The sequence below is a fragment of the Orcinus orca genome, chromosome 1 (genome assembly GCF_937001465.1).
Source record: "Orcinus orca chromosome 1, mOrcOrc1.1, whole genome shotgun sequence".
Classification (NCBI taxonomy): domain Eukaryota; kingdom Metazoa; phylum Chordata; class Mammalia; order Artiodactyla; family Delphinidae; genus Orcinus; species Orcinus orca.
The window spans coordinates 31,187,995-31,215,118 of NC_064559.1; the positions used below are offsets into that span (position 1 = coordinate 31,187,995).

The window sequence follows — 27,124 nt, forward strand, 5'->3', positions numbered from 1 at the left end:
CGGGGAACTAAGGTCCCACATGCCGTGGGGTGTGGCCAAAAATTTTTTAAAAAGAGGCCATAATAAGCAGTTATTACTCATAATCTGGAGAGAAAAATCCCACATTAAAAGAATAAAAAGCAATGTCCCTTAACTCACTATTCCTGCTTCCCCACCCCTAAGTGCCTTGGCTTCTTCAAGACTTGAATTTGGAAAAACCACCTTTTGTGGCCAAAGTCTGGGGGCGGAGGGGGAGTCCGCTGGGTGCAGTCAGCTCCGGGTCCTCCGTCTTCTGGTTTCACCCCTCCCCGCTGGTATGCAGCTGGCGATGCCCCGTTGTCACTTCCCGCAGTTGACAGTAGGCTCTGTCCCGAAGGGCAGAATCCTATGTGAAAGATGGCCTGTGGGGAGCAAGGGTGGGGTGAGACCGGGTGGGAGGCGGCGTGGGTGGAGCTCGGTCAACCAGCCAAAAACAACCGGACTCCGGAGCCACCGCTGCTCCCCGGGGCTGGGAGGCTCCCGTGCCCGCCGCGGGGCTGGGGGGATGCATCTCCGTCACTGGCTCAGGGTCCCCCGACTTACCAAGCCCCTTCCTTGTGAGGACCAGGACCCTCTGGGGAGGAACCTTCCTCCGCCCACGGCGACCCCCTCGGCACCATCACCTGTCACCAGCCGTGGGTCCGGATCAGCAGCAGGGCCCGTGCGGGCTGAGGAAGCAGCTTGCTTTGGTATTTGGAAAACAAAGCAAAGAGAGACCCAATTGTCTTCTTAATACAGACCTCAGAAAGGAAAGCTTCCGAGTGGTTGGGGGAGGGAAGAAGGTGCAGACTGGCCCCCGAGGTGGTGGTGCAGGGGTGGGGGGGGCGGGGGGTGGGGGGGGATGTGTGGTTTTCAAAAGGAAAAGGCAGGTTTAGATAGTTGCTGACAGCTCATCACTCCACCCGCCAGGATGGCTGTTCTTTCTTCATTCACTCCCACTCTCCCTCTTTAAATGTTTGCTCAGCATCTGTGGCCACAAGGCGCTGAGAGAATACAGAAAGAAACAAGATGAAGTCAGGACTGACCTCCCCAAAAAGAGGGTACATTTTATGGTATGGGAATTACATCTCAATAAAACTGTTATGAAAAAGTTTTGATAGAGCTAAACCTGACGAAGCAGAGATTTGCACACACAGCTAGTGCAGAGCATCGGGACTATGGACCCTGAAGTGCATACACTCCTAAGTTATATGAGCATCACCGATGCCTGGAAAACCGTAGTAACGAACAGGATCTAGTGAGTTACAAGCACGAGAGCAGCTCCGTTTTACAGCAACAACTCTGTGTCTTCCGGGGTGAAGACCACATTACAGGGTTGCTCAGCGTCTCACAGACGTTTTTATGTTAAAAATGGGGCTTTTATGTTCAAAAGAATGGGACGTCTAGGCAGAGCACAGAGGATTTTTAAGGCAGTGGGAAAAAGAAAAGGGAATACGAGTTTTTAAGACTGAGAAGCCGTGATCTGGAAGCAAACGTCACGCCTTCGGTGGAGCCGTTGGCACGTGTGACCGTTTGTGTTTCTGTCCCCTCCTCCTAAGCTACGAGGAACAGAACCGCATCTGGGGGGCAACCCGCACGGCGCCTCCCGCCCGATGGAGCGAGAGGAACGGGTGTCAACCATGACTGCCCTTAGCAGCTAGGATGCCCGGCAAGCCGCTTCCTCTGAGATGTTTCTCATTTCAGAAAATGCAAACGCCGCCTGTCACACAGGTAGTGAAAACCCGATGGATGACGCCTGGAACAGTGTCTGGAATGGAGCAGGCGCTCAGGAAACACCGGTGCCCTTGCCTCCAGCTGCACACCTGTCCCAGGAGGGGACACAGGGCCTGGCCCAGATGCCTAGCCCCGCCCGCCACCAGCCCCTTCCCCCAACCCCTGCCCCAGGGAGGACCACCAGCCCAACATCCGTAGCCCTCAGGGTCACACCACACACCATAGACAAGGGTCATTCGCGTTTTATTTATGACAGCTTCTTAGAACACTCACATCTGGTCCGGGAACAGAAATGTACAGCATGAGGTTTAAATAACTTTCATACACTATGTACAGTCATCGGCAGACGTACAAAACATATATACACCTGTGCTACCACCCAGCGGAGGAGCTGAACCAAACGCAACCCTGCGCCCGGGCAGGGGATAGCTAGAAAAGAGCTGGTGGGCAGGGCAGGGCTTCACGGCAGGGGTCTTCTCTGACCCTCGGCTCTTCCCGGAACTGCCCCTGCTTCCCTGCAAGGCCCTCGGGACAGGAGTTCAAAGGGCTGAACTGGGGTGTGGTGCAGCTGGGAGCTCCTCTGATCACTGGGGGAGGGGGAGTAGAACAAAGATGTCTTAGAAGAATCAGAACTTTCCCTGTCAACTCTATCTTTGCACATCAGAGGGTTGGGAAGGGTTTGGGAGCCAAAAGAGGAGGGATTGTGGGGGGTGGCAGCCAAGCCCTGGCTGCTTGGGGTGCAAAGGGACAGAGGCGCTGGGTTTGGGCCACTTGGCGGGAAGGAGCTCAGCACTCTGGCAGGGCAGGCCCTGGCCACACAACACGGTGGTGAGCACACCGGGCGACGTGGGGATGAACGACCAGGGGGTGTGCCGGCACCCAGCCCAGACCGCTTCAGAGGACGCCCGGGAGCCAGGCCCCGCAACGGTGGGAGAGGCCAGGACTCCCTGACCGTACAGCAGCCCTGCCCGCGTCTCCGCCACCCCGGGTGGCGTGAGCAGGTCCTGGCGACAGTCCTCCCTCCGGTGGTTTGTGCTTTAAACTCCCTCTGCCCGAGCCACCCAGCCCCTGGCGGGCAGCAGGGCCGGACCATGCCTGGACCCACAGATGGCCTCCCACGGGGTGGAAGGCGGCACCCGGACCGCCTCAAAGGCTCGGGCGTGCTGGCCTCTCTCAGCCTTCCCCTCTCCTTGGCAAGCTCGAGTCAACTCCAGGTGCCTCGGAGGAGCCAGCCCTGCAGATGGAAGTGAACGCTGGCCTGGTTAACGTTGAGCAGAGGCCTGGCCCAGGACCGCGCTGAGAAGGCCGTGGGCAGTGGCCGGAAGACGGTCCCGTCAGGGGCGCTTGCCAGCCAGCTTTGAGAGCTTTCCCGGGGCTCAGCCCCGGGACAGGATACGGGTCAGTAGGGCTGGGATGGACCTGGGATCGAGCATTCAACAATTCGGGATGTCGGGGAAAAAGGGCGCCACTCCGGGGCCCCCAGCCCTGCAAGCCTTTGGGTGGGCACAGCAGGGCGGAAGTAGTAGGATGCGTCCCGGAATCAGGACAGGCTGCGGGCCGAGCCCTGTCGGAGCGAGGGCAGCCCCTGAAGCGGGCGTCCTCGGTCTCCCGCTGGGCAGAGCCTCCTGGGAGGAGCCTCCCGGCCGGGTTTGCCCAGGCCGCCTGCCACCAGCCCTGGCTTGTGCTCAAATCACAACCATTTTGTGCTTCCACATTGAGGATGCTTGTGCATCGAGGGGCGCTGGGGGCCCCCCAACCATGTACCCAGCCCATCCCCGAAGGAGCGGGCAGACTTCAGTGCTCTGGAGCACAGCTGGGAGAGGCTCCCGAGACCTCAAGTTCAGAGTCAGTGCTTCCCGCCAGGACAGCAGAGCCAGCCTGCCGTGAGGTAGCTGACCCACGAGAAGCAGCAGGAAACGGGCAGGGCCTCTGAGCACCTCTCGCGGGCCCAAGGGCCCGTCTGTGCAAGGACAGGCCTGCGGCCGCTGCCCGCTGGCCCCAGGCCGAGGCCTCCAGCCTTGTGTTTCTACAGCTTGTAAACAGTCACGCAGATTCTTCCTTACAGGAGGCAAGGGTGAAGCTTTCTGTTGAGGTGGGGGGAGGGCCGGGGCCCGAGAGGAGAATTGCACCCACTTCTGAGTGGCCGAGGGGGCTCCCGGCACCCCCGCGATGGCCCAGCAGGAGGGATTTCCAGTCCTGAAGACACTGTCCCGGCTCTGGGCGTGTCCCTGCTGCACGTCTGCTCCCCCATCGTCGACCCCAAGTCCAGCAGGGGGCCCTCACAGCAGGACGGCTTTCTGAGCTGGGGGGCAGCTCGGAGCAGTGGGGACAGGGCGAGTTCTGCCCTGGCCACGTGGGGAGGGGCACCGAGGGGAGAGCACAGGGCCACCTCCGGAAGATCCAAAAGTCACTGCGTCTTCTGAACAGAGCTGGGACTCCCGGCCCTCAGACTGAGTGAGGCCAGGAAGCGCAAGACCAGTTAAGCGTCAGAGAAAGTGTGTAAAAAGAAAAAGAATGCGGATTGAACAACATCCCGGGAGCGGGGAGTCCACAGCCCCCAGGAAAGGAGAAACTCAGTGGAGTCCATCCTCACCGCTGGCCCTACAGGGAGAGACCCTGGCCCGTGCCAGTTAAGGCTTGAACGCAAGTCTCCTGAATAACCAGGGAAAGACGCCAGGGGCTCTGCCTGGCCGGGGGGAGATGCAGGGGGGCTGGGGAGGGGCCAGGCCGGGCGTGCCGTCCAAGCCCCTTCATGGTGGACAGTCTTCCGAGCTGCTTCCTACGTGGCCCACCCGGGGTTCTGGGAGTGGGGACAGCGGGCAGGAGACCCCGCGGGTGAGAAGACACATGTGGCTCTGCGGGCATGGCTGGTGTAAGGCTGCCCGGGGCGGGTGCCAGGCCCCGGCGTAGGAAGGCACTGACGCGCCAAGCGGCCGGAGGCGGGGGCACTAGAGCGGCCCCCCGGGTGAGGTCGGGGACGGGCCCAGGCTGCAGAGTCAAAGGGGAGCCGCCCTCCTCTGCAAAGCAAATGGAGGGCGGGGGGCGGATCCCCTCCGGGACTGCTGGCCCCTAAGAGCTGAAGGAACAAGCTTGTGGGAAGAAACTTCAAGTCAGTTTCCAGGAGGCAACAGCAAAAATAAAACTAAAAAATAAATTAAATAACTGAAGGACGCTGACCATCTCCCCAAAGGAATCTTTCTAGCAGCTCCACCGTGGCCCCAGCAGAAAGGGACCCAAAGAATTGCTGGGGTCCACGGGGAGTGGCCACTGGTGGCCGAGGGGCTAAGGTCAGCTGCAGGGCCAGCTGCCTGCACCTGGTTTCCATGGTTACCTGAGGGCTATCTTTCTGGGCTCAGAGGCAGGTGCAGTGGCTGGGCCAGAGAATGTAGGGGAGGCCTGCTGGCCGGAGGGGCACGGAGAGGGCTGCCCCACCTCCCAGACAGGCCCCCCGGGCCAAGGCTGGAGGAAGGGCGCGGCCAGCTCGGCAAGAGAACACGGGACAGGTGGGGGGGTGGGGGCAGGCTGCAGGGAGAGAAATGAGGGGAATTTGGCTTCACAGCTTAATTAGCTCCCCGACCTCCCTGTCCCCAAGAGGCGGGGCAGGGAGGGGGCAGTGTCCTGTGGGAAGGTCAGGGAGAGGAAGGCGGGCAGGAGGCCCACAGCCTCTGTCCCCCGGGCGCCGCCCCGCTGGGCCGAGGGTCAGGCTGTCCTCTGAGCTCACTCCTAGTGGGGGCCGCTGGGTACCAGGCGCCGGGCACTCCAGAACTTCACTGTCAGGTCACTGGGCGGAGCAAGAGAGGGCTGGTCAATTCCTGAAGAGGCCACGGCGGGCCACCCTTGAACGAAGCACAGGCCACATCCCCCAACTTGCCAGGCGGGGCTGGGACCCAGGGGCAAGCGTTGCTTGGGCCGAGGGCGGCTGCAGGGGTGGAGGGGAGCTGGGCAGAGGGAGGGGCCTGTGGTCACCAAGGCCCCACAGGATTCTGAGCACGGCTGCTCTCGTTGTTGCTATTTTGTTTTCTTGTCCGGGCCTGAATGCTCCCCCTCTGCTCTCTGCCCCCTGGCACCCCTCTCCTGGGGGTCTGCCCCCCGTCCATGCTCGGAAAGAAGAGGGGCAGGCGGGGCAATCTCGGGGCAGGCAGGATACGGGGGGAGAGAAGGGAGAGGAGTAAAATAATCTCGTACCGTTAAGAAGCAGCTCAGATCGAAGTGGAGAAAGAGGGGAAAGGAAAGAGGGGGAGGATGGGGGTGGAGAGAGGAGAGCGGAGGGGCGCGGAGGTCAGGGCAGGGTGGTGGCTCGGCCCTTTATGGCCAGGACTCGGCGCGGAAGGCAGGGGGTGAGTCCAGGGACGTAATTCCACAACTTTACCCGGCAGTCACTGTGGGGGGAGAGGCAGGGGGAGGCGGGAAGGGGGAGGCGGAGACAGGGAACGTGGTCGGAACAAGAAGGAAAAAGAAGAGGCCGTCTGAGCAGCTGCCCCTGGGACAGAGGGCCTGGGCGTCCCTGGATGGGACCAGAGCTGGGGCTGAGGGAGGCGGGCTGCTCTGTGGTCTGAGATACCTGCACAGGGGTCCAGGCTGCGGTGTCAGGGGCAGGAAGGGCTGGGACACGGGGGGTGGTCCCAGCCTGGGGCCCAGCACCCCCCGTGGGCGCTCCGTGAAGGCGGGCTCAGGCCAGGGGCGCCGCGGGGTCTGCTCCATGCCCTGGCCGCGGGGACAGCGCCCGGGACAGGGTGGAGAACAGGAGCAGAGCTCTCTGCCCGGCACCCACCTGGAGGCGCTGAAGATGTGCCTGGCGTTGGTGCACATGGCATTGATGGGGCTGTCGTGGCCCTTGATCTCGCCAATGGGCGTGAAGTTGTCGACGTTCCAGACCTTGATGACACCTGCGCGGCAGGCGCTCAGCAGCATGGGGCGGCCCGGGACGAAGGCCAGGGCGCACACCCAGTCCTTGTGCGCCGTGGGGATTTGCTGCGGGAGGAGCGAGCCGTGAGGGCGAGAAGCGGGGAGCCCTGCCCCAGGCTCTAGAGGTGAGTCCCTCATTCCTGCTCCCATGCTCCACCCTGAGACCCTGCACTGGTACAGAGACCTTTAGCCCTCAGAGGGGTCGGAAGAGAAGGAAGGGGGAGACTGGTCAGACCAGGGGCTGAGAGCAGACCCTTCCTGAGAGCTGCTGCCTGAAGGCAGATGGTGGAGGCAGGAGAGGGTGCCGGCCGGTGGGGGGGCACAGGAGGGAGAGGGTGCCGGCCGGGGGAGGGGCCCTGGGGGGAAGAGGGTGTCGGCCGGGGGGGCAATGGGGGGAAGAAGAGGGTGTAGACCAGGGGGGGCACTGGGGGGAAGAGGGTGCCGGCCGGGGGGGTAAACACAGGTGGGGAAGAGGCTGCAGAACTGGCAGGCTTGGGGGGCTCTGGGCCGGGACACAGGGCCCCCAAGCCCTGCCCGGGGACCGCCTCTCCGCAGCCCACTGCACCTGCATGAGCTCCTGCTGCGCCAGGTCCCACTTCTTGACGCCGTTGTCCCGGGAGCCGCTGAACAGGACGTCCCCCTGGATGGCCAGACACTCGATGCCGTCGTAGTGCGGGGGCTCGAAGTTGTGGGTGGGGCCGACGGTGCCCGTCACACACTCGCCCAGCTGGAACATCTGCGGAGGAGGGGCGGGAGGGAGGCTGTGGGGGGGGCTTCCCGGGGGACAGGAACTGGGGGCAGGGAGGCTGACTCAAGGTGGGTTTGGGGTGTGAGCCTCCTACTGAATTTTTTAATAAATAAATATAACAGTACTTGTACTTTAAATAAAACCATTCATCATAACCCCACCAACCTCTCTCCCTTTTTATCCACTGCTTCCCAGTCTCCGACCCTGTACCTACGTTTGCAATGACACAACCAGGGAGCAAACAGCACCAGGGCTGACTTGTGCTCTTTGTGGGGTTTTTTCATATTTATCGTGTACTCAGTTGTGCTGCATCCCGTCCTGTGGGTTTTCCCTAATTTTCTTGCCTGTTGTTCTACCCGTAGACACTTAGGTTCTTTCTGACTTTTCAGCACATGTACAAGATCACGCGTCAGTCTTGGCCTCCTGCACAGACCTTGCTCCTTGGGGGTGATTTTGCAGCATAAATCCCCAGGGGTCTCATTATTTCCCATGAGTCCCAAGGCAGTGGAGGGAGAGGGCCAAGGTAAGGAGAGTAGGAGGAGAACAGAGCCGCCACCGAGCCCGGCCTCAAGGTCAAGGTCAAGGTCAAGGACTTCTCCGTACCTTAACGTAGTGGTCCTTGGAGCCGGTCACCACCAGGTCGTGCTGGCTGGCGGTCTGGGCGACCGTCAGGCACATCACAGGGCCGATGTGGCCAGTCAGCTTGCCGACGGGCTGGAACCTGTAGGGGAGGAGAGGCCCAGCCGGGGGTGCGGGGGTTGGATCGGGGGGACCCTGGGTGGGGTTGGGGGTCTACCCTGGGGTGATACGCCGGCCAGGGGACTATCCCCCCTCAGAGCAAGATGGAGACCCAGGCACGAGCCGCCTGCAGCCCGGGGCCGCCCCGGGGGTCCCCCGCCCCTGCCCGGGCCCCTCCCCGACCTGTTGAGCTCCCAGATGCGGACGGCGTTGCCTGAAGCGGCATACAGCATGCTGCCCGAGGGGCTGAGGGCAATCTGGTTGATCTGGTGCTCTCCCTGAGCGCTGGTGATGGTGCGGGTGGACGCAGCCGCACAGGCGTCCCCTGAGACCACCTGGCCTGAGGACCTGCCCGTGAGGAAGAGAGGCAGGGTCAGAGGTAAGGGCTGGGCTGTCCCTCGCTGGTCTCCTGGGCTGGGTCCTGGCTCCTGCCCCGCCACCAGTGCGAGCCGGGCGAGACGACTTACGTGAGGGTCCGGACGCACTTGGCCGAGTCTCGGATGTCCCACACCTTGATGTAGGAGGTGGACACGGAGAACACGAGCCCAGAGAGGCTGCAGTACTTGATGGAGACCACGTTGCTGGGGTGACCCTTCAGAGCTGCGATCTCCTGCCCCGTCACCAAGTTCCACATCTTACAGCTGCGGTCTGCGAGAGAGCGGGCGTTAGCGGGGGACGGCCATCACGGCCGGGGCCCGGGGAACTCCCGTCCCCACAGCCACCGGGGCCGCCAAGGCCAGGGGAGGTGATCCAGGGTTGCCCAGCGGATGGGCTCCGGGTCCGGGGGTGGAAACGTGCTCCCGCCTGCTCCCGTGGCGCACGGACGAGCCCGGCACTTCCCACCAGGGCTTCTCGGGCAAACGCCCACCAGTGCCAGGTTCATGGAGCATCGCCGGGGCTGGAGTAAAGCTCCCGTGCCTGCCAATCGCCGACCAAATTAACGAACGATGGCAAGCAAGTCTCGGGGGAAAACTTGGAACCAATGAACCTCACCTCGATTCACAACCCTCTCCCTCCTGCCACGCAGGTGGGTGTATACACACTTCCCACTGTTCTATTAGCTACCTCCTGCACAGCTGCTCTTCCTGCCGGAAAGTAACGTTTTCTGACTGTCGCTGGGATTAAGGGATCGTAGGAAGTGCGCAGCCCTAAGTGCTGGGCTCGGGGAGGGGCTGAGATGAGCAAAGGCGGGGCACCTGACACGCTTCCTGGAGTTCCGGAGGCAGGTCTGGAAGGAGGTACTGGATGGAGACCCCAGAGCCAGCTAGGAGGGGAGGCCCGGGGTGGGGAGCCCTGAGCCCCGGCAGGAGACCCCACCTCCTCAACCTGGCGGCTGTGATCCCGTCTCCTGGGCAGCCCGCTCTGGCAAAGGGAGCGGGAGGGCGGGAGGCCCTGACCCCACCTGGCTGGTCCGGGTTCCGCCCACCTTTGGACCCTGTGAAGAGCAGCTCATCCGTGGCGTCCAGGCAGAGGATGGGCTTGGTGTGGCCCTCGGCCATGGAGACGCACTGCAGCGGGGCCGTCCGCGCGCCCCTGGCTCCTCCGACCGGGGTGATGATGCCCCTTCCCGGGAGAGAGGGAGAGAGGCGCCCGTCAGCCCGGGACCGCGGCCAGGCTGAGCGAGGCTCCCGGGTGAGGGACAGGCGCAGGGGCACTCGGGCTGTGGCAGGGGCTCCAGCCACAGCCCCCCAGGTCCGAGAGCCGCGCAGACAGGGGCCTGTGGTGCAGCCTCTCAGTTGCCATCCTGAGCACTTCTGGGGAGCAAGCCCGGCCGGGCACGGCCAGGGGCCAGGACACGGGGGAGTCTCCTCCGTCGCCTGCCTGACCCAGAACCCAAGACACACACGCCCCCAGGCCCCAGCCGGGCGGGGCAGAGGCCCCAGAGCTGGATAGGCTCCTCCGGCACCTCGGCGTCCACAGGGAGGGTGGAGGAGTGCGGAGAGGGAGGGCGCCCAGGCCGTCACGCCGGGCCAGAGACGCGCGCATGCAGGCGTGCACGTCACCTCCACCTGGGCCCCTTTGGACCAGTGTGGTCAGATCCGTGACTGTCATCTGCAAAGGGCTAAGTCCCTCTGGGGAGCCCTGCTCAGCTCTGTGGGAATAAAGTGCAGGCCCCTGTGGGGAGCGGAGCTGGCATGGCCCCCTCCTCCCCACAAACACTCAGAGATGAAGGACGCCTGTCCTGAGCGGACCTGAGGACTTCGCTACACACCAGCCTCCTGGAGGGCCTGAGGAGGAGGATTTTTTTCCCACTGAGGGTCTCTAGGAACGAGCCCCTGGCCAAGCCACGTGCACGTCTGAAACATGGCCTGTTCTTTCCAAAGACAGCGCCGCCCCTGTGGCCGAGAGCGTCTGACGTGACCAATGTCCCGCCCTGCCCGCAGCTGCTCCACCGGCACCCCCACGGACGGCGGCTGGACAGGCCCAGCTGTCCCCAGTGTCGCAGGCACACGAACAGCCCTGCCCCCCAGCTCCCCGCTTCTGACGCTGGCTTGGGCCCAGGGGAAGGAGCCAGAGAAGGAGCCCAGGACAGCAGTGGGAAGACCCCAAGTTACAAGGATAACCCTCCGCCCATGGGAGGGGCCAGGGGGTGAGGGGGTGGGTGGCAGCCTTGCAGCCAGGGGCGTCACCCCCGGGGGCAGGAACAGTGAGTGGCGGTTGCCCCGGAAGAGCAGAGGGAGCCCTCAGCCCAGGGTGGCCCTTTCCCACCAGGTCCTGGGACTTGCCCCTTGTTATGGGCAGCAGGAGGGGTGCGCGCGCGCGTGTGTGCGTGTGCGCGCACCTGCGCGCGTGTGCGTGTGCACGGGGCTGGCTGAGGGGAGAAAGGTCTGGTACTCGGGCCAGGAGTCGTGGGCAGGGCCACTTCTCTTTCAGAGCCAAGGTCGGTGAGGGAGCCCCCGACACAGCTGAGTAAAAGCCGGGACGCTGAGCCTGCGCGACCCTCCAGCAGCCTTCCTCCAGGGCTCCGGCCCCCCAGGCTCCCGTGCCCGCCCCTCCCACCCGGTGACAAGCCACCAGAAGCCATGCCCTCCAGAGCCCCCAGCTCCAGCCTGGCGCAGTCAGAGGCCACGAAGCACCCACGAGAGAGGAACCAGGGGTGAGAAGGGCGGGAGGGGGTCTGGGGCAGCCACGGAGAGGAGGGGCCGCATGCTGAGGCCAGGGTGCGGGGAAGGGGGACAGAAAGGGAGCAGCGAGCCATTCTGTGTACCTCAGGACCTCCGACAAAGAGGAGTCGCTGTCATCAGACCTGGGGGCAGAAAATTAGCTGGATTAGGGGGAGAGAGGGACACACACGAGGGAGCAGAGGCGGCAGCAGCACGGGGAGGTCAGAGGGTGGTTATTCTCTGCAGGGGGAGCGGAGAGAGGAGAGGAAGGAGGGCCTGAGGGCAGCGGAGAGGAGGTGGGGCAGGCCGGGGAGCTTGGGGCGGGGATGGGGGTGCGGAGGGGCAGAGGGGACACGGGCCTTGCTGGTCCCAGGATCTCGGCTGCCTCACTGCACAAGCTGGGGGCCCCCTGCCCCCTGCCCCCTGAGCGACGCTGCGCCTCCTCCCACCCCTCCCAGGAGCAGGCCTCTCCCAGCAGAGCTTCAGAGACCTGCTGATCCCCAAGCACGGGCCCCACGGGCCGCTGGACGGTGCCCGGCAGCTGCCTCTGCACACACATGGGCCCGACACCCGGGCCGCCGGGCAGGACCGGGGTCTGGAAGCCCCCGGGGCTGGGATGCCAGGGTCCCACCCAGAGCTGCTGAGAGGGACCTGTCAAGGTGTGAAGGGCCCCTGGCCGGCATGGGGGTCCCCTGGCTGGTGTGAAGGGCCCCTGGCTGGCATGGGAGCACCCTGGCTGGCATGGGGGCACCCTGGCTGGGGTGAAGGGCCCCTGGCTGGCATGGGGGCACCCTGGCTGGCATGGGGGTCCCCTGGCTGGTGTGAAGGGCCCCTGGCTAGCGTGGGGGTCCCCTGGCTGGCGTGGGCTGGGCTCGGTGCTGTCTTCCCGCAAGGGGGGCCACGGCAGGTTTGGGGCAGGAGCGATGTTTTGCCTCTGTGAGGAGAGGTGATGCAGGCAAAAGAGTAGCACTTTGTAGCCTGGGCTCCGCCAAAGGACAGAGGAGCTGTTGGAGCCGAGAGGAGCCCTCCGGGGGCTGCAGAAGGTTGGGTGTCGGGGGTGCCCAGCAGTGTGGGGGGCCCGGAGGGGAGCACAGGAGGGCGGGGCCTCTCCCTTCGCCACCGCGGAGGCCCACAGGTCAGAGATCCCAGGTTTGGGCCCAACTCGGCTGCTTTCTAGGAGTCCCGGGGCCTCTGAGCCTCATCTCCTCTTTGTCCTCGCGGCTGGTTTATGTACTTCGGGCGGAATCACGTGTGTGCAAGCCTGGGGCGGCGCCGGGGGGCGGTGCCCACCGCACTGGGAGGTGAGTGTCCAGCGAGAGCGCTCAGTAGGGGTGAGCTGACCCCACCATGTGACAGAAACGGGGTCTCCTTCTGCAGGGACCCTCCACAAGGGCGCTGGGGCGTGGCCTGAACATTAGCGGGGGCGGGGGTGTGTGCGTGACTGAAGCGAAGGGAGGGGCTTCAGAGAAGAATCAGAATCAGCAGAGAAGGCAGGGGCAGCTCTGGGTAGGCCCTCGGGGTGCCCGACTGCCTGGGCCTGGCCCCGTGGCTTCCTTCGTGCCCTCTCCTGTGGTCCCCACACGCTCAGGGGACGGGAGGGGTCCACGGGCAGCACAGAAAGGGCAGAGGTGCCGGGAGAAGGGCCAGCGCAGCACACCTAGCGTCTCCCCGCTGCCGGCCTGCCTGCGGCCAGGACCCGCCCGCAGCCTCCCTGTCCCCTCTGTGCCCCCCGCCCCCTGGCGCCCGGCTCTTACTTGTCCAGCGCCGACCCCTGGCTCTGGTTACTGGTGAGACGAGAGAAGACGTTTCGGTCGTTCCGGGGCCGAGTGGGAGGGGACGAGGGGGGCGTGAACCCCACGTCTGTGGACCTGGCAGGTGAGCAGGACAGAGCGGCAGCCGTCAGTCACCGCGCCTCTGCCCACGGGCATGCGCACGCGGCGTCGCCTGCACCACCTTCCGTCTGGTTGTGCGGCCGGCAGGGCAGGGGGTCCTACGGCCCAGCTCCTGCTCGGCCCCCAGGGGTTGGTCCTCGTGATCCGTGGGTTCCGCATTTGGGAATTAATTCACCTGCTCGCCAAAGCCTATCTGTCAGCCCCAAACAACACCCGCAGGGTTCCTGGTCATCTGCAGGCATGAGGACCCAAGTGCACATCTTCCCAGCTGAGGTCAAAAGAGGTGGCCCTACCTCCCTCACAGTGTACACAGCGCCCTTTCCAGTCTATTTATGCCATGATTTTCAAATGTTTGTGCTTTTGGTTGGTGAGTTCAGTGTTTAAAATGGCCCCGAAGATGGTGCTGCAGGGCCACCTGGTGTCCTGAGCTCAAGGAAGCTGGGACGTGGTTTACAGAGAAGATACGTGTTAGATGAGCTTCGTTCAGGCGTGAGCTCTAGGGCTGTTGGCCCTGAGTTCAATATTAATGAGTCAACGGTACATATTGGATTAGGTGTCTTTAAACAGAAACTCACATGACGGGTTAGTGAAAACGCCGGGACCAGAGGCTCCCAGGAGCCCAGCCCTGTATTTCCCGGGAACAACAGCTCAGGATTCGCTAGGTCGTGTTCACGGTGACTTGACAACACAACTGCCACAAACAGCGCGACCTGATCTCCAGGGAAGAGTCCAAGGCCTCGTGACGCCACCCCTTCCAGCACCCACGGCCCTGCTCTTTGGAGGGTGGTCCTCAGGCTCGGCCCATCCTCCCTCCCCTTGGAGGGTCATCACGAGACCAGCCTACATTCCCCCCAATTGCAACTCAGTGTGTTCTCTCTGTCACGGGGGGGCGGGACGGTCTGTGGGGCCCCGGGTGCACAGATGCCCTTGCAACTCCTCCCACCAAAGGCCCATCTGCAGCCACGGGCATGGGCGGCTAGACCGGAGGGAGGGACAGGCGCATGACCCCTCCCGACAAGGCAGGTGCATGAGGTCACCCTGAGCCCCTGCCCTTCTACTACTTCGCTGTGTGACCTGGGGAGGCCACCGAACATCTCTGGAAATTAAGGTGACCCTGAGAGGCACCGGGATACCCGAAGAAGCCCGTGGGGCCCCGTGAGTGAGTGGCTGGCCGGCTGGGGACTGTCCTCGGTCCTGCATCCCTTCCCAGGACTGTCCTTACTCACCTACACTCCGCCCACAGGACAAGACCTTGAAAGGGGCTGAGGCCTTCCAAGGACCCCTAGCCGTGAACGGGGCTGAAGCCCACTGGTCCCGTGACCAGGCCAGGCCACCGCAAATCCGCCCACGCTGAGCTCACGGCAGGCGGCAGTTTTTAGCAGCGGCCTTGGCCACCAGCTCAGGTGCTTATGGAGAGACTGTTTCCTGAGCCGCAGCTGACAAAGTGAGGGGGGGCCGAGCGGGGCCGGATGAAAGTGTGCAGGACGGTGTACAGTGGGCCTCCCAGCGATTCCTGCCCCCACGGTCTAGAACGTGTCCTCACCTGATGGGCTGCCCTCGGTCATATGACTTCCTTCGGGTCAGAGGGGACGTCTCCGCTCCTCGAGACTGCCGGGGGCTGGAATGCAGGGCCCAGTGAGGCCCGGGCCCACCTCCCGGGCCCACCCACGCCCCCACCACTCAGCTCCCTCCTTACAAAGTGCTCCCTCTGCTGGGCAGGCTGATGGTCCGAGAGACCTTGTCCCGGTAGTAGGGATCTCGGATGGAGAAGCCCACTCCGTCCTCTTTGATCTCCACGAGGGAGGCCAGGGACTTGGTGATGTTCTTGGTGGACACCTCCAGCGGGGGTCCCAGGCACTCGGCAGACACGGCCTTCATCTGGGCGGACAGCTTAGGCTCACCCTGAGACAGGAAGGGCTGGGTGGACCCACTGCCCAAACACGATGGCATAGAACGGGGAGCTGGGGGAACTCCAGCGGGGAGATGCGCCGCCGGCCTGAGGCAGAGGAAGTGATGGAAGGGCCCCGGCAGACACGACCCAGGCACGTCTCCCGAGGCTTCTGGAGAAGCCAGACCGACAGGAAATGCCTCTGCTGCCCTTCTTTAGACTTCGCAAACAGAATGGCAGGCTGACCTCTGCTGCTCACCAGCTAATCAGTTACTCAGAGGCTGTGCACAGGCCGCCGCTCCCAGTCTGCAGGGCTCTCCCTTCTCTCTTTACTCAGTCCTGTTTCGTGGTTCCGTCTAGTCTAGGAGCTGCTCCCTCAGTGTCAGACAGACTCCCTCCCTGCTGAGTCAGCAATCCGCACGCACAGTAACTAGACATCCAGGGTGGGTCTCTGACTCACATCAGGAGGCAGAGTCTTGGTGGGGAAGTGGGTGAGTTCTGACAGCGAGGCCTCGGGCTACGATGATGTCATTCCACCCACTTCAAAAGGAATGGGCTGTAACGGGTCACACATCCGGGCACCCCGACCCTTTCCAGGTCAGACCCTTCTGGGCCACCGCATCCCAGATGGAGGCAATACTGGGTTGGGGCTGAGGGTAGGGGTAGAGCCCCAGGAAGGTGGGGATCAGGCTGCGGGGAGCCCCCCGCCCCCGGCCGCCTTCTGGTGGGGCTCACCTTGAACTTGAAGTCGTCATGGCTGGTGGAGCCTTTCATGGTGAATGACTGGGAGAAGCTAAGGAAAAAGCAGAGGAGGGCCAGGATGCCGACAGCTGATGTCCCGGCTCCCTGGGACTTAGGTTCATGGGTCCCAAAGAGCCCCCAAGCCCAGGCTCAGCCCTCGACCCCCCGGCAACCCCCCAACCCAGCCCCAGGCACACGCTTGCTCCCAACCTGGAAACTCACCTCCCCTCCGAGAACTCAGACACCTCCTCATCTGTGCTGGCGTAGCCGTTCTCTGCCAGGGAGGAGGGAACCGAGGGGTGAGGCCCCACCGAGCCCTCCCCCTCCCTCCCACCCCTCACCCTCTGGGATCGGACTGCGGCCTCCGGGGAGCCTGGGGGAGGGAGGGTCTCTGAGGCGGGAGGCAGGGAGCCCCGGGGGTCCCTGGGGGCCCCGAGGCCTGCCCCCCGCCCTGTACCCTGCTGCACGTTGTGGATGAGGGCCTGCAGCTCGGGATGGGCCTCGGCCTTCTCGCGCAGGGCGTCAAGCAGCAGGTGGTTCTGGGAGGGGCCCGCGATGTCTGTCTGCCTCAGCCGTCCCTCCAGCAGCCGGATCTGGGCCTCCTTCTGGGCCACCTGCAGCCCCTGAGGGCAGGGAGCGAGGAGGCCTGGGGTTACCCCTCCCGGCCTGGGGCTGGGGGGGCCCCCGTCACTGCCCTCCCAGGATCTGCTCCCAACCAGACGCCTCCCCGCTAGCTCCCAGGCCCCAGCCTGTGCCCATCGCAGACCTGTGATGCACCCCCCAGCCCCCCTAATTTCCCCCGCATCCACGCTGGGGGGCACACTCCCCGTCATGGGCAGAATCGTGTCCCCAGAACGCATGGGTAGGTGCTGTAACCTCCAGGACCTCAGAATGGGACTGTGTTTGGAGACGGGGTCTTCAGGAGAGCATGACGTTAAAATGAAGTCTCGAGAGGGGGCCCTAACCCCTGTGACCGGTGTCCTTATAAGAGGAGGAAATCAGGACACAGACACACACAGAGGGAGGACCTCAGGAAGGGCGAAGCTGAGTCTACAGGCCCAGGAGCGAGGCTCAGAGGGACCCGCCCCGCCTACACCTCGATCTCTGACCCCAGCCTCCAGGACCGGGGGCAGCAGACGTCTGCTGTTTAGGCCCCCTGTCCGCGGTGCTGGCCGCCGCAGCCCCGGCGGAGGAACACGCTCCCAAGTGGCGAAGCAGAGCTGCGAGAGCTCCCTGGGCGGGCGAGGGGTCAAGGAGGCCAGGCCCCTCTGCCCCTTCCCCGAGCTGCCCCGCAGGCACAGACCCCAGGGGAAGGAAGTCCCCACGGCCAGCGCTCTGTCAGGCAGAGGGGACAGGGGACCGACACAGGCCAAGGGATGCCTTCTGTTCCTGCACGATGCCACTGACCCCACTCCTGGGCGGAGCATGTCTGTTTGTTCCTGTTGCCCCACCGGAAGCGCGTGCGCGCACACACACACACACGCTGCCCCCTCCACCTCCGCGGGCTCAGGCCCGGCCCTACTCTGGACGGGCTCGCACCAGATGCCAGGGTCGCCCCCGCTGGAGGCCCTGCTGTGTGCCAGGTGCCACGCCAAGCCTCTGGCCCCGTCATCTCGTTAAAGCCGCGCGCGCAGCAAGCCGTCAGCCCGCTTTGCAGCCTCGGTGCTCGCCGGCGCCTGTGAGGGACGCTGCCGGGCGCCCGCCCGGCCGGGAGCTGTATGCTTCGCCTCAAGGGCGGGTCCTGGGGCTGCCCGCCGCCGGCCTACCTTGTCGATGGACGCCTTGAGGAAGTTGTCTAGCAGGAGGCGGGCTTCGGCCAGGGAGCAGGAGCTGATGACCACCGACGTGTCTGTGGAGTCCAGCTCCTCCTGGACCGGGAGGTGGAGGGCCCACGTCACCAGGGCTGCCGCCCCCGGGCCCCAGCGCCCTCCCGCTGCCCCGCCCACAGGCACCTTGGTCTCCTCCAGCTGCACAATGGTGGCCTGGCAGTCGCCGATGCTGTCGTTGATGTAGTCGATGTTGGCCGCCAGCACCTCGATCTCCTCTGCCAGCTCCTGCAGACCCTTCTCCTCCTCCGGGCTCTCGGCCTGCAGCCGCTCCCGCTTCCTCCTCAAGGCCTCCTGCAGGAGGGACAGCTCCTCCCTTTTCTGGGGGGAGGGAGGAGGCCTCAGGCTGCTGCCCAGGCCGGCGGCCCTGCCCGCAGGGAGGAGGGACGGGGGGTGGGGGGAGCTGGGGGGCACCTTGATGAGCCGCTCCATGTCAGCCTCCAGGTTGGCGATGGCCATCCTCTGCATGACGATGTCGACGATCCTCCGCTCCAGCGACTGCCACTTGAGCCTGGCGGCCTTGCTGAAGCTCTGGCCGGCCCCCTTCTTCTGGAACTTCTTTCTGGGGGGGCAGAGGCAAAGGGGCGGGGGCAGGACCACCCTCAGCCCCTGCAGCCGACGGTCGAGGGGACCCTGGCGCTTGCCTCCCCCAGGGGCTCCCGGTCGCCTCACCTGGCAGGGCGGGCGCCAGACACGGTGGGCATGGGGTGGTTCTCCAAGAAGTGGCTGATCTTGTGGTCCCACTGGCGCACGATGGTGGAGACGGAGCGCGCCCCCGACTCGGCCTCGGACGAGGTGGTGCTGGCCGACACCTCGGCGCCCGAGTCCAGCACGGGTGACTTCGGTCCCACTCGGCCTGCCACCCGCTCAGACATGGGCTTGGCCAGACGCCTCAGTGCAGAAACCTGGGGGCCCAGAGGAGCAGGACCCAGTGGACAGGGTGCCCCCAGCCTGCGGAAAGGCCCAGGTTGGGGCACGGGGCAAGGAGAATACAGGGCCGCTCCGTCCTGGCCTGGGTTTGGGACTGAGAAAGGTCCAAAGGGTCTCCAACGTGAAATGGACACAAAAGAGGCTCCCTGTCCTTTTGAAAAGTTAACCACTGCGGCAGGCATCTGGACCAGAGCCTGCAGCCCACCCCCCCAGCCTCAGCACTCTAGCTGAGAAAAGCCCTCCCACGGGGGCCACCCCAAGTCAGCACGTGGCCAGAGGGAGCCGGGGCCACAGGGGGGTGCTCTCAGGACAGGGGGGCAGGGCAGGGGCTGTGGGGGAGGGGCCATGCTCACCTCCTGGGTTTTCCTCCTCAGGACCATTTCCTGCTGCCGCTTCTGGGACTCCAGAGCTCGGATCTGAAACTGTGGGTGAGAAGACAGGGTGGGGTCTACACCCGGGCCCTAAGCCCGTTCCACCCGGGCTGGCCCTGGAGGTGAGCGCCTTGTGCAGCTAAAACTCGCCGGTAAAGGGGACCCAGCATTTGGGTCTCTTTCTCCACAAGGACACGTCTCTCGGCCTCTTCTCCCCACCATGGGCGAGGAGGCTGGAGCAGAGGGCTGGAAGCTGTTGGTGACCTGGGCAGGGTCCTACCCGGCGGTGGGCTCGAGGCCTGGCTCGGAAGCCCACAAGGACTGGGCTGGGCTCCTGCGGCCGTCCTGCCCTCCCGCGTAGGGCTGCGCCTCTCCTCAAAGCACCACCGTCACCGCTTAGGCCCGCGTGGCCAGAAGGGGCGGCCAGGCATGCGGGGGGCCGGGGGCCCGGGGAACCTCGAGGTGCCCTCACCTCCTGCCGCCGCTGCTCCTTCTTGAGCTGTGCGATCTCCCGGTTCCTCTTGGTCTCCGCCAGCCGCCGACGGTGTTGCTCTTCCCGCATCTGCTTCATCAGGGCCACCTGGGACGGGGCGGGGGGTTGGGGGGGGTTGAGGGGAGGCCCGAGGCCTGCGTGGAGGGGCTGGCTTGGAGGATGCCAGGCCGGGGTGGAAGCCACCAGGTGGCAGTGCCTCAGGGGGTCTGGCCCCACGTTGTCCACAGGAGTCGAAGGTGTCCCACCACCTGGGCAACCTACCGAAGGGAGCGGCCTTACTGCCGGCCCAGCCGTGCAGATGGGACCACTCTGCAGGGTCCAGCCACGGCCCCCAGTGCTCTGCTCACAGCCCCTGGTGGTCCTCACGCAGAGCCGCTGCCAGTGCCCAGACATTCTGGGACCAGCCTAAGTTGCTAGAGGCAAGTGGTCCTGCCTGGACGGAGCAGCGTTCTCTCCCCCACCCGCAGCTGAGCTGCCGACGGGGCGCGTTCCCAGGCCAGGTTCTCACGGTGACAGCGATAAAAACCAGCATCATTTACTGAGCCCACACTACATGCCCAGCCCCGTCCTCATGATGATCAAACACGACAAGCATTATCACTCCTATTTTATAAATAAGAAAGGAGCCTCAGAGAGACAAAATGACTTAAAGTCAGAAAAGCAGTAAGGGGTGGCCGGACTCCCGGCCCAGGTCGCTTTGCTTCAAAATCCAGCTCTTGCCATGGCCGTGGGGATGGTACCAGGCAAGGTCAGAGCAGAGCCGGCGACCAAGCACAGAGCCTGGAGCCGAGCTCTCGGAGGGCCGGCCAAAGGCTCAGAGAGCATCATCTGGGAGGCCAGAGGGGACCCGGCACAATGGGGAGCCGTGCGCTGGGTCCTTGGAGCACCCACCCCCCTGGCCCCAGAGCACAGAGTGCAAAGTGCACAGGGGTCAGACTCCTTCCATGGGACGGCGCCATGAGAATCAGGTGCGGGCTGTCCCTCCTCTGCCACCGAGGCCTCAGACACACCACGAATGTCACCAGCCTGCGCTGAGGACAGTTAAGAGAGGAAATGGCCCGGGAGGGAGGCTGGAAGGACTGCGCTGGCTTCTGCCTCAGAAGGCAGGCTGTGTCGGGGGAAGCTACAGAGACGAGGAGGGCTCCCTGCTGCTGGGCCTTTGGGGGTCCAGGACAAATGCTCCCCCAAAGGGCTGGGGCTGACAAGAGAAGCCAAGCCTGGGCTGGAAGCGGACCCAAGCCCCGCCCACAGGGAGCCGCATGCACACTGGGACGGCGGCCCTCATGGAGCCGGGGCCAGAGCCTTCCCGGGGAGGAACGTGTCTTTCCGGACAAAGGTCCATCTGTCCAACTCTGCCTGTGTGGCCAAGTCCCAGGGAGGTCACCACAGGGGTGGTGGTCTCAGAACGGGTGGGAACGTTTCAGGCAGCACAGCACAGCACCTGAGGCCAGCACTGCTCTGGGTGTCTCCTCTCCTTAGGACACCTCTGTAAACCGCAGGGCCTGCCCCTGAACCGTGGTGGCAGGGTCTTGGGCACTGGCTCTCGCGGCATCTGGTTAGAATCCTTGACGGCTGCCCTCGGTGCTCCTGACAGGAGCCCTGGGCCCCTGCTGGGCACCCTGGGACAGCCCAAGGGTGCTCTTTTCAGCCTCTTTCCTAGGCTCACAAGAGCACAGTCAGCTGGGCAGAGCGGGGCCCCCGGCTGAAGGGCTGAGCAAGCTGAGATTGAAACCCGGGAACACGCAGGGACCCTCTGTCCCTCACACAGATCCTGGGCATTATTACATAATTTTTTCAGGCTTCAGAGCCATAGAAAGCTCCTCCTTCATACGGATCTACAGCAGAGTCACCTCCCGCTAAGATGACGGCCCGCTGGCACCAGCCAGGACCGCCTCGAGAGGAGTTAGTCAGGGAGCCTCCAGGGAGACAGAGTTAGGACGCAGGCAGAGCCCCCAGAACGCTCCAGGAGCTGCAGAGTGTGCAGTGCAGCCTCCAAATGGGGACAACCGAGGCCCTGGTCCCTCCCTCCTACCACCAGAGGGCGCCCGCTGACCCAAGTCCCCCTCTTCCTCCTGCAGCCCGGATCAGCATCTGCTGGTGGAGGTCCCAGGGGCAAACCAGCTCCCTGGGGCCAGTGCAGGACGGACAGTCTGAGCAGAGCGAGACTGCCCCTTCTCCACCCTGGACAGGCTGATGGGCCCTGGATGTGTGGCCCAGGCGTGGCTGGGGACAGAGCCTGCCTAGGGGAGGTGGCTAGCCTGATGGCTGAGGGTCCACCTGTCAGAATCTGCATCATCACAGCATCATCTCTCTCCGCTGCACACCGGTCAACGCCAGCCCAGTCGGGCGGTGAGGACGCAGTTACTATGGCACCGGGTGGTCCCCTCTGTGGGACCTGTTCCCAAGGCCAGCTGTCTGCAGCTCACTGGGGTCCTGTCCCAGGGCCTGGCACAAGGCTGCGGGGAGCTGGGGCACATGGGGGGCTGGGGCCAGGGCAGGAACGCGGACCAGGCAGCCAAGGGGACAGAGGACGTAAAGGCAGCACGGATCTTCGGGCCCGGGAGGGAATGAGGACCCAGCCGGACGGGGAGGCACTAGAGACAGGAGCCAGACTTGAGCGCCCCGGACGATGGCAACTGGAAAAGGGTGGCGGCAGAGAACTGAGTCTGAATCCCAGCGCTGCCCCAGGAGGCGGGAGTCACTCTCCGAGGAAGTGGCAGTGACACCTGAGCTGCTTTCTCCAGCTCCACCTCGGGACCCAATGCGGTCGTGGTGCTGGGGGACTGGCGGAGAGTCACATCCAATCATCACTACATAATTATTATTATTATGAGTATAGGCAGATGTGGCACAGGTGGGAGGCCTCACGTGCACTGCGTGAGGGGCGGGGTCCCTGGGGACCCTCTCCTGCCCCTCCGGGGGTAAAGGTGCTTTCACCCTGGACAACGCACTAAGAGGACTGGGTCCAGGACCAGGATGGGGCTGAAACAGGCAATATCGTGTGTCAAGACAAGCAGCCACGCTGACAGCAATGATTATTTTTAACATGGTAAGTGGGTCTGAAACTACACCCCTGCCCCCCAGCCCCCTTTTGACGCCTTCATCTCCGCCCCGCCCCCACTCACCCAGCCCCGCCTCTACCTAGGCTTTCTTCATCTCGGCCCCGCCCATGCTCCCACCTTGGCCACGCCCCACTCCCACCTTGGCCACGCCCCACTCCCACCTTGGCCACGCCCCAGCCCCAGCCCCCCGCCCCGGACCCCACCTTGGCCTTCTTCATCTCGGCCACCTCGGCCTGCAGCTTCTTGAGCTCCCTCTCGTAGCGAGACTGGTTCTTGAGCAGCCGCGCGTGCTCCTTCTGCGCAGCCTGCAGCTTCTGCAGGTCCCGGTTCATCTCCCGCAGCCTCTTCTCATAGTCCGCCTTGATCTTGTTGGCCTTCTCCTCCGTGTAGCACTCCATGGTACCTGCGTGCAGCGGGGCAGGGTCTGCGCAGGGCCCTGGGCCCCAGTGCCCGGGCAGCCTGGGCTCCAGTGCCGGCGCGTGACGTGAGCGAGTCACACCCTCCTCCGCCCGTTCCTTCGTGTGAACTAGACACCCAAGGGCATTCTAGGGACCTCGAAGGGGTGATTTCATCCTGAGATCTCTGAGCCCCTGCCCGTCAGCTTGCCATGAGGGGCCTGAGGACCACTCCCGCTGGCTCGGTTCTGACCCGTGATTGGAGGAAAGGGCCGGGACCAGTGGGACGGGGAAGAGTTAGCAAGAGAAGACAGAGTGAGTGGGCTCGGGGAGAAGGAGCGACCTGGTTCTCCACCCTTGACCTTTCCTACCTGAACTGCCAACGTCTAAGGGACATGGCAAACTAGCAGGTGCAAACCCACCTCCTCGACCTCCACCCCCTCACCCAGCAGTCCTCCCCATCTCAGTATCTCATAATGTCCTTCCAGAAGCTCCCTCCCTGGAGGCATCTTTGGCTCCCTTCTCTTAATCCCCCACCAACCAATCAACAAAGGCTTTCATTTCCACCTTCAAAATGGATCCGGAATACGACCACTTCTCGCTTCCTCCTGTCCAAACCATCTCTCACCAGGACCTTTATAGGAGTTTCCTAACTGGTCTCAAGCTTCCACTTTTGCTTCCCTGCACAGCAGCCAAAGCGACCTTGCCAGAATGCTTTCAAAATTTACATCACAGGGCTTCCCTGGTGGCGCAGTGGTTGAGAGTCCGCCTGCCGATGCAGGGGACGCGGGTTCGTGCCCCGGTCCGGGAAGATCCCACATGCCGCGGAGCGGCTGGGCCCGTGAGCCATGGCCGCTGAGCCTGCACGTCCGGAGCCTGTGCTCCGCAACGGGAGAGGCCACAACAGTGAGAGGCCCGCGTACCGCAAAAAAAAAAAAAAAAAAATTACATCACACCCCTTAAAACCCCACACTTCCCATGTTCCTCAGAGAATGAGACAAAAATCCTTAAAATGACTGACACACCTGGTCCGACATTTCTCCTCTGATCTCCTTGACTCTAGTGTCCCCTCTCACCGTGCTCCAGCCATCGGGGCCCTCGTCATGCCACCAACACGCCCGGTGCACGCCTGCCTCGGGGGCTTGGTATCTTCTGTTCCCTCTGCCTGCAATGCTCTTCTCCTCACTCATTCTCTCCAGCACTGTCTCACCTCCTTCAAGTCTTTGCTCAGATGCCAGCTTCTCAGCAAAGTCTCCCACGACCATCCTTCTCAACACGCCCACCCCCTCCCCAGCACACCTTGCCCCCTTCCCTGCTGCATTCTTGCATGACACTTATCACCCCCTGACATGCTATAGGATCTGCCACTTATCTTATTTACGTCTGTCTCTCCCCACTAGAACGTGCGTTCCAAAATCTCTAGCATCTAGAACAAGGACCCTCTGCAAGACGCACTCAATGCATGTTTGCTGAGTAAGTGAACGAACGAGTGGATGAGTGCGTGAGTCACGGGATGAAGGGGCTGAGAGCCATGTGAGGAAGATAACATTGTGAGAAGCAGACTTGTAAATGCGATCAAAGGAGACACCCAAGGAGCAAATTCAGGAAGAAAGGCTGAGGGAGTTCACCTTCATGGGCCTGGAGACAGGATTCTAATACTTAAGGCGATGGTAAAAATAATAGAAATGATAAACTGGGAACGTAGCAAAGGGACCAGAGTTGGACACAAGGACTTTCTGACTGTGGGTCTAAGTGCACACAGTCCAAGGTCAGAATGCCCCGCCCAGAGGCCAAGGTAACCCGGTGGTGCCCTTCTGACGGGGAGGGGCCCGGGGAGGGTGTGTGTGGCGGGTACGGGGCGGGGCTTCGCGGGGGCGGGGCTTCGTGGGGCGGGGCCTCACTGAGGTTCTGCAGCACGCGGTCCCGCTCCAGCTGCGTGTCCCGGATCTTGTTCTGCAACAGGATCAGCTTCTCCTCGTACTGGTGCTTGAGCGTCTGGAGCCGCCGCTGGCTGTTCTCCAGCTCGTCAATCAGCTTCTGCTTGATTTCGATCTCGCACGTCAGGTCGGCCAGGTCAGCCTGGTAGTTCACCTCTGTGGGGGCAGAGACAGGCTGGATCGGGGGCCGGGGGCCAGGGGCGTGGTGGAGGGGACGGGCCTTCCCCTGGCCAGCCGTGACCACTCAGTGACCAGTGGCGAGAGGAAGTGACACATCCCATGGTGGGAAGGTGCTGCCAGGTGGCAACACCCTTAAAGAGCTGCCCGGGAAGTGCGGGCCTGGGCCAGGGAGCTGGGGGGTGGGGGGACCAGGCGTCCCACCCACATCTGCTGTGCCCCAGAGGCTGATGCCCACTCGCCGTGGACGACCTGGGAGCCAGCAGGACTCTGGGTCGGAGCAGAGCTGAGGGACACACGTCCCGTTTAGAGGAGTGGGCTGCAGACCAGCCAGACCTAGGTCCAAGGCCCAGCTCTGCATCTCCCACACGGGGAGGCCACCAACCCTCGTGAGCTTGCTCTTCAGTGGTGACAAAGGGAGGAGACCTAACACCTCCGTCCAGGGCGGTTGTGAGGATGCAGAGGCCAGGCCCGTGAAGGGTAGAGCTCACCTCAGTGCCCGGCACCCGCGGGCGCTCAGTGAGAGTTTGCTGCTGCCATCGCGTCCCTGTTGTTTCTGCTACTACTGGTTTCACGTCTCAGTTCGGCCGAGACACCCGCTGCCGCATCAGTTTCTCTGCGCCTGCGTGGCAGGCAGCCCCGCCCCGGGCAGCCCCACCCAGGAGCACGCACGCACGCACGCACGCACGCACCCTTGTCCTCGGGGTCGGAGTCCGAGTCCACCAGGCTCTCCTCGCTGCCCGAGTCCTCGTCCTCACGGCCGCTCTCCTCCGGCTCCTCGTCCTCCTGGGCACCAGGCGCCGTCAGAAGGGTGGGGAGTGCGGGGTGCGCGGTGCTGGCGGGGCTTCCCACCCACGCCTCCCAACAGCCCGGGCAGAGCCCCTCTATGGAAGCCTCCCGCCCCCATCCCCCAGCTGGGAAGAGGGGTTGAAGGATGGATGTCACATGGTGACCAGTCAGATACCGCGAGGCATAAGGAGCCCCTCCCCGGCGCAAGGACGTCATGGCGACCCGCACCCCGGCAGGGACATGGGGGCGGCCCGAGGTGGGCAGGGGACCCTCACCTCCTCGGCCTCATTGTCATCGGTCTCCTCGCTGTTCTCCTGTTGGAGTTTTGCCCTCTTTTTGAAGGCTTCCTTCTCTGGGCTGCCCAGGAGTGAAGGGTGGACCGGTTAGGGTACTGACCTGCCTTCAGTGTGTGGGTGGGGCGGGGGGATGGGGGGGCAAGAGCGCCTCGTCTCTAGGGCCTTGTATGGGGCTGGGCTCCGGTTCTGCAGGGATCCACTGCTCTTCCCTGGCCCCCAGCTCAGAAGGAACCCTGGGGGGACTCCACCCTCCCTCTCCTCGGGGAAAGTCCAGCGTCAGAGGAAGGTGGGAGGCTTCTGCCCACAAATGAGACCGGCCCACTGAGTCCCCAGGTCACCCGGGGTACGCACAGCCCCTGCTGGACACAGGGTCCTGGGGGGAGCCTCCCCTCACCTCTTTCTCCGCTGCCTGACCTCCTTCTTCTTGAGCCTCTCCAGGTCCTGCTTGGCTCGGCGGATGACCTCAGCGGCATCCTCCATGGAGCCGGTCGGGACGACCGGGGACGCGCCCAGGGAGTAGGGACCCCGGGTCGAGGCCCGAGAGAGGCTGCGACGCAGGGACTCGTTCATGGCCTCGCTCTCCAGGAGCTTGGTCCTGCGGAAGGGAGGGTGGGGGGCGGGTGAGCGGCACTGCCTCGGCCCCAGGGCGCCCAGGTGCGCAGGGGCTCACTCACCGCAGGTCCTCAATCTCCCGGATGTAGTTCTGGATCAGAGCACCGATGGCCTCGCTGCCGTCTCCTGAGGGGGTGGCAGGGAGGAAGAACGTGAAGATAATAAGTACAGCAAGGACCTTAGCTCCAAGCTGGTGGTCTTATATCACTGTCTTCTCCAACAGGGCCTTTTTCAAGGAGGAATCTATCAAAGAGGGACTTGTCTGTGGGCGCAGAGACACACAGGCGCAGCTGCTAACGGCGAGACTGGAAACAGGCAAATATCCATCAATAGAGGCTGTTATGATAAATTATTCGTTGCCATCACATATGGAACACTGTGCAGCTGAAGAGCATTAAGTAGGCTTGTATGTTTTTAATACGGAAAGATCCCAGGACTTCCCCGGTGGCGCAGTGGTTAAGAATCCGCCTGCCAATGCAGGGTACATGG

General features: G+C 63.6%; 1 protein-coding gene across 6 annotated transcripts in view; it reads right to left on the reverse strand.

The window, feature by feature from the left end:
• Nucleotides 1–1,955: 1,955 nt before the first annotated feature.
• The window catches only part of KIF21B (kinesin family member 21B), a 44,083-nt gene continuing 18,914 nt past the window's right edge, over nt 1,956–27,124 (reverse strand). For 2 of the 6 annotated variants that reach the window (XM_012538921.3, XM_049707108.1), the window contains 26 exons: nt 26,698–26,761; nt 26,418–26,618; nt 26,003–26,084; nt 25,631–25,724; nt 24,726–24,917; nt 22,633–22,832; nt 19,347–19,454; nt 18,857–18,925; nt 18,246–18,478; nt 17,988–18,135; nt 17,700–17,894; nt 17,514–17,615; nt 16,205–16,370; nt 15,970–16,021; nt 15,742–15,799; nt 14,815–15,020; nt 14,662–14,736; nt 12,981–13,094; nt 11,331–11,369; nt 9,549–9,685; nt 8,590–8,770; nt 8,306–8,470; nt 7,988–8,105; nt 7,202–7,372; nt 6,503–6,702; nt 1,956–5,512 (listed from right to left, as the gene is read on the reverse strand). In XM_012538921.3, the coding sequence (XP_012394375.2) occupies nt 5,455–5,512; nt 6,503–6,702; nt 7,202–7,372; nt 7,988–8,105; nt 8,306–8,470; nt 8,590–8,770; nt 9,549–9,685; nt 11,331–11,369; nt 12,981–13,094; nt 14,662–14,736; nt 14,815–15,020; nt 15,742–15,799; nt 15,970–16,021; nt 16,205–16,370; nt 17,514–17,615; nt 17,700–17,894; nt 17,988–18,135; nt 18,246–18,478; nt 18,857–18,925; nt 19,347–19,454; nt 22,633–22,832; nt 24,726–24,917; nt 25,631–25,724; nt 26,003–26,084; nt 26,418–26,618; nt 26,698–26,761 (3,428 nt within the window). In that variant the 3' untranslated portion in view covers nt 1,956–5,454. The other 4 variants (XR_004479794.2, XR_007476170.1, XM_033415895.2 and 1 more) reach the window with 4 other exon arrangements.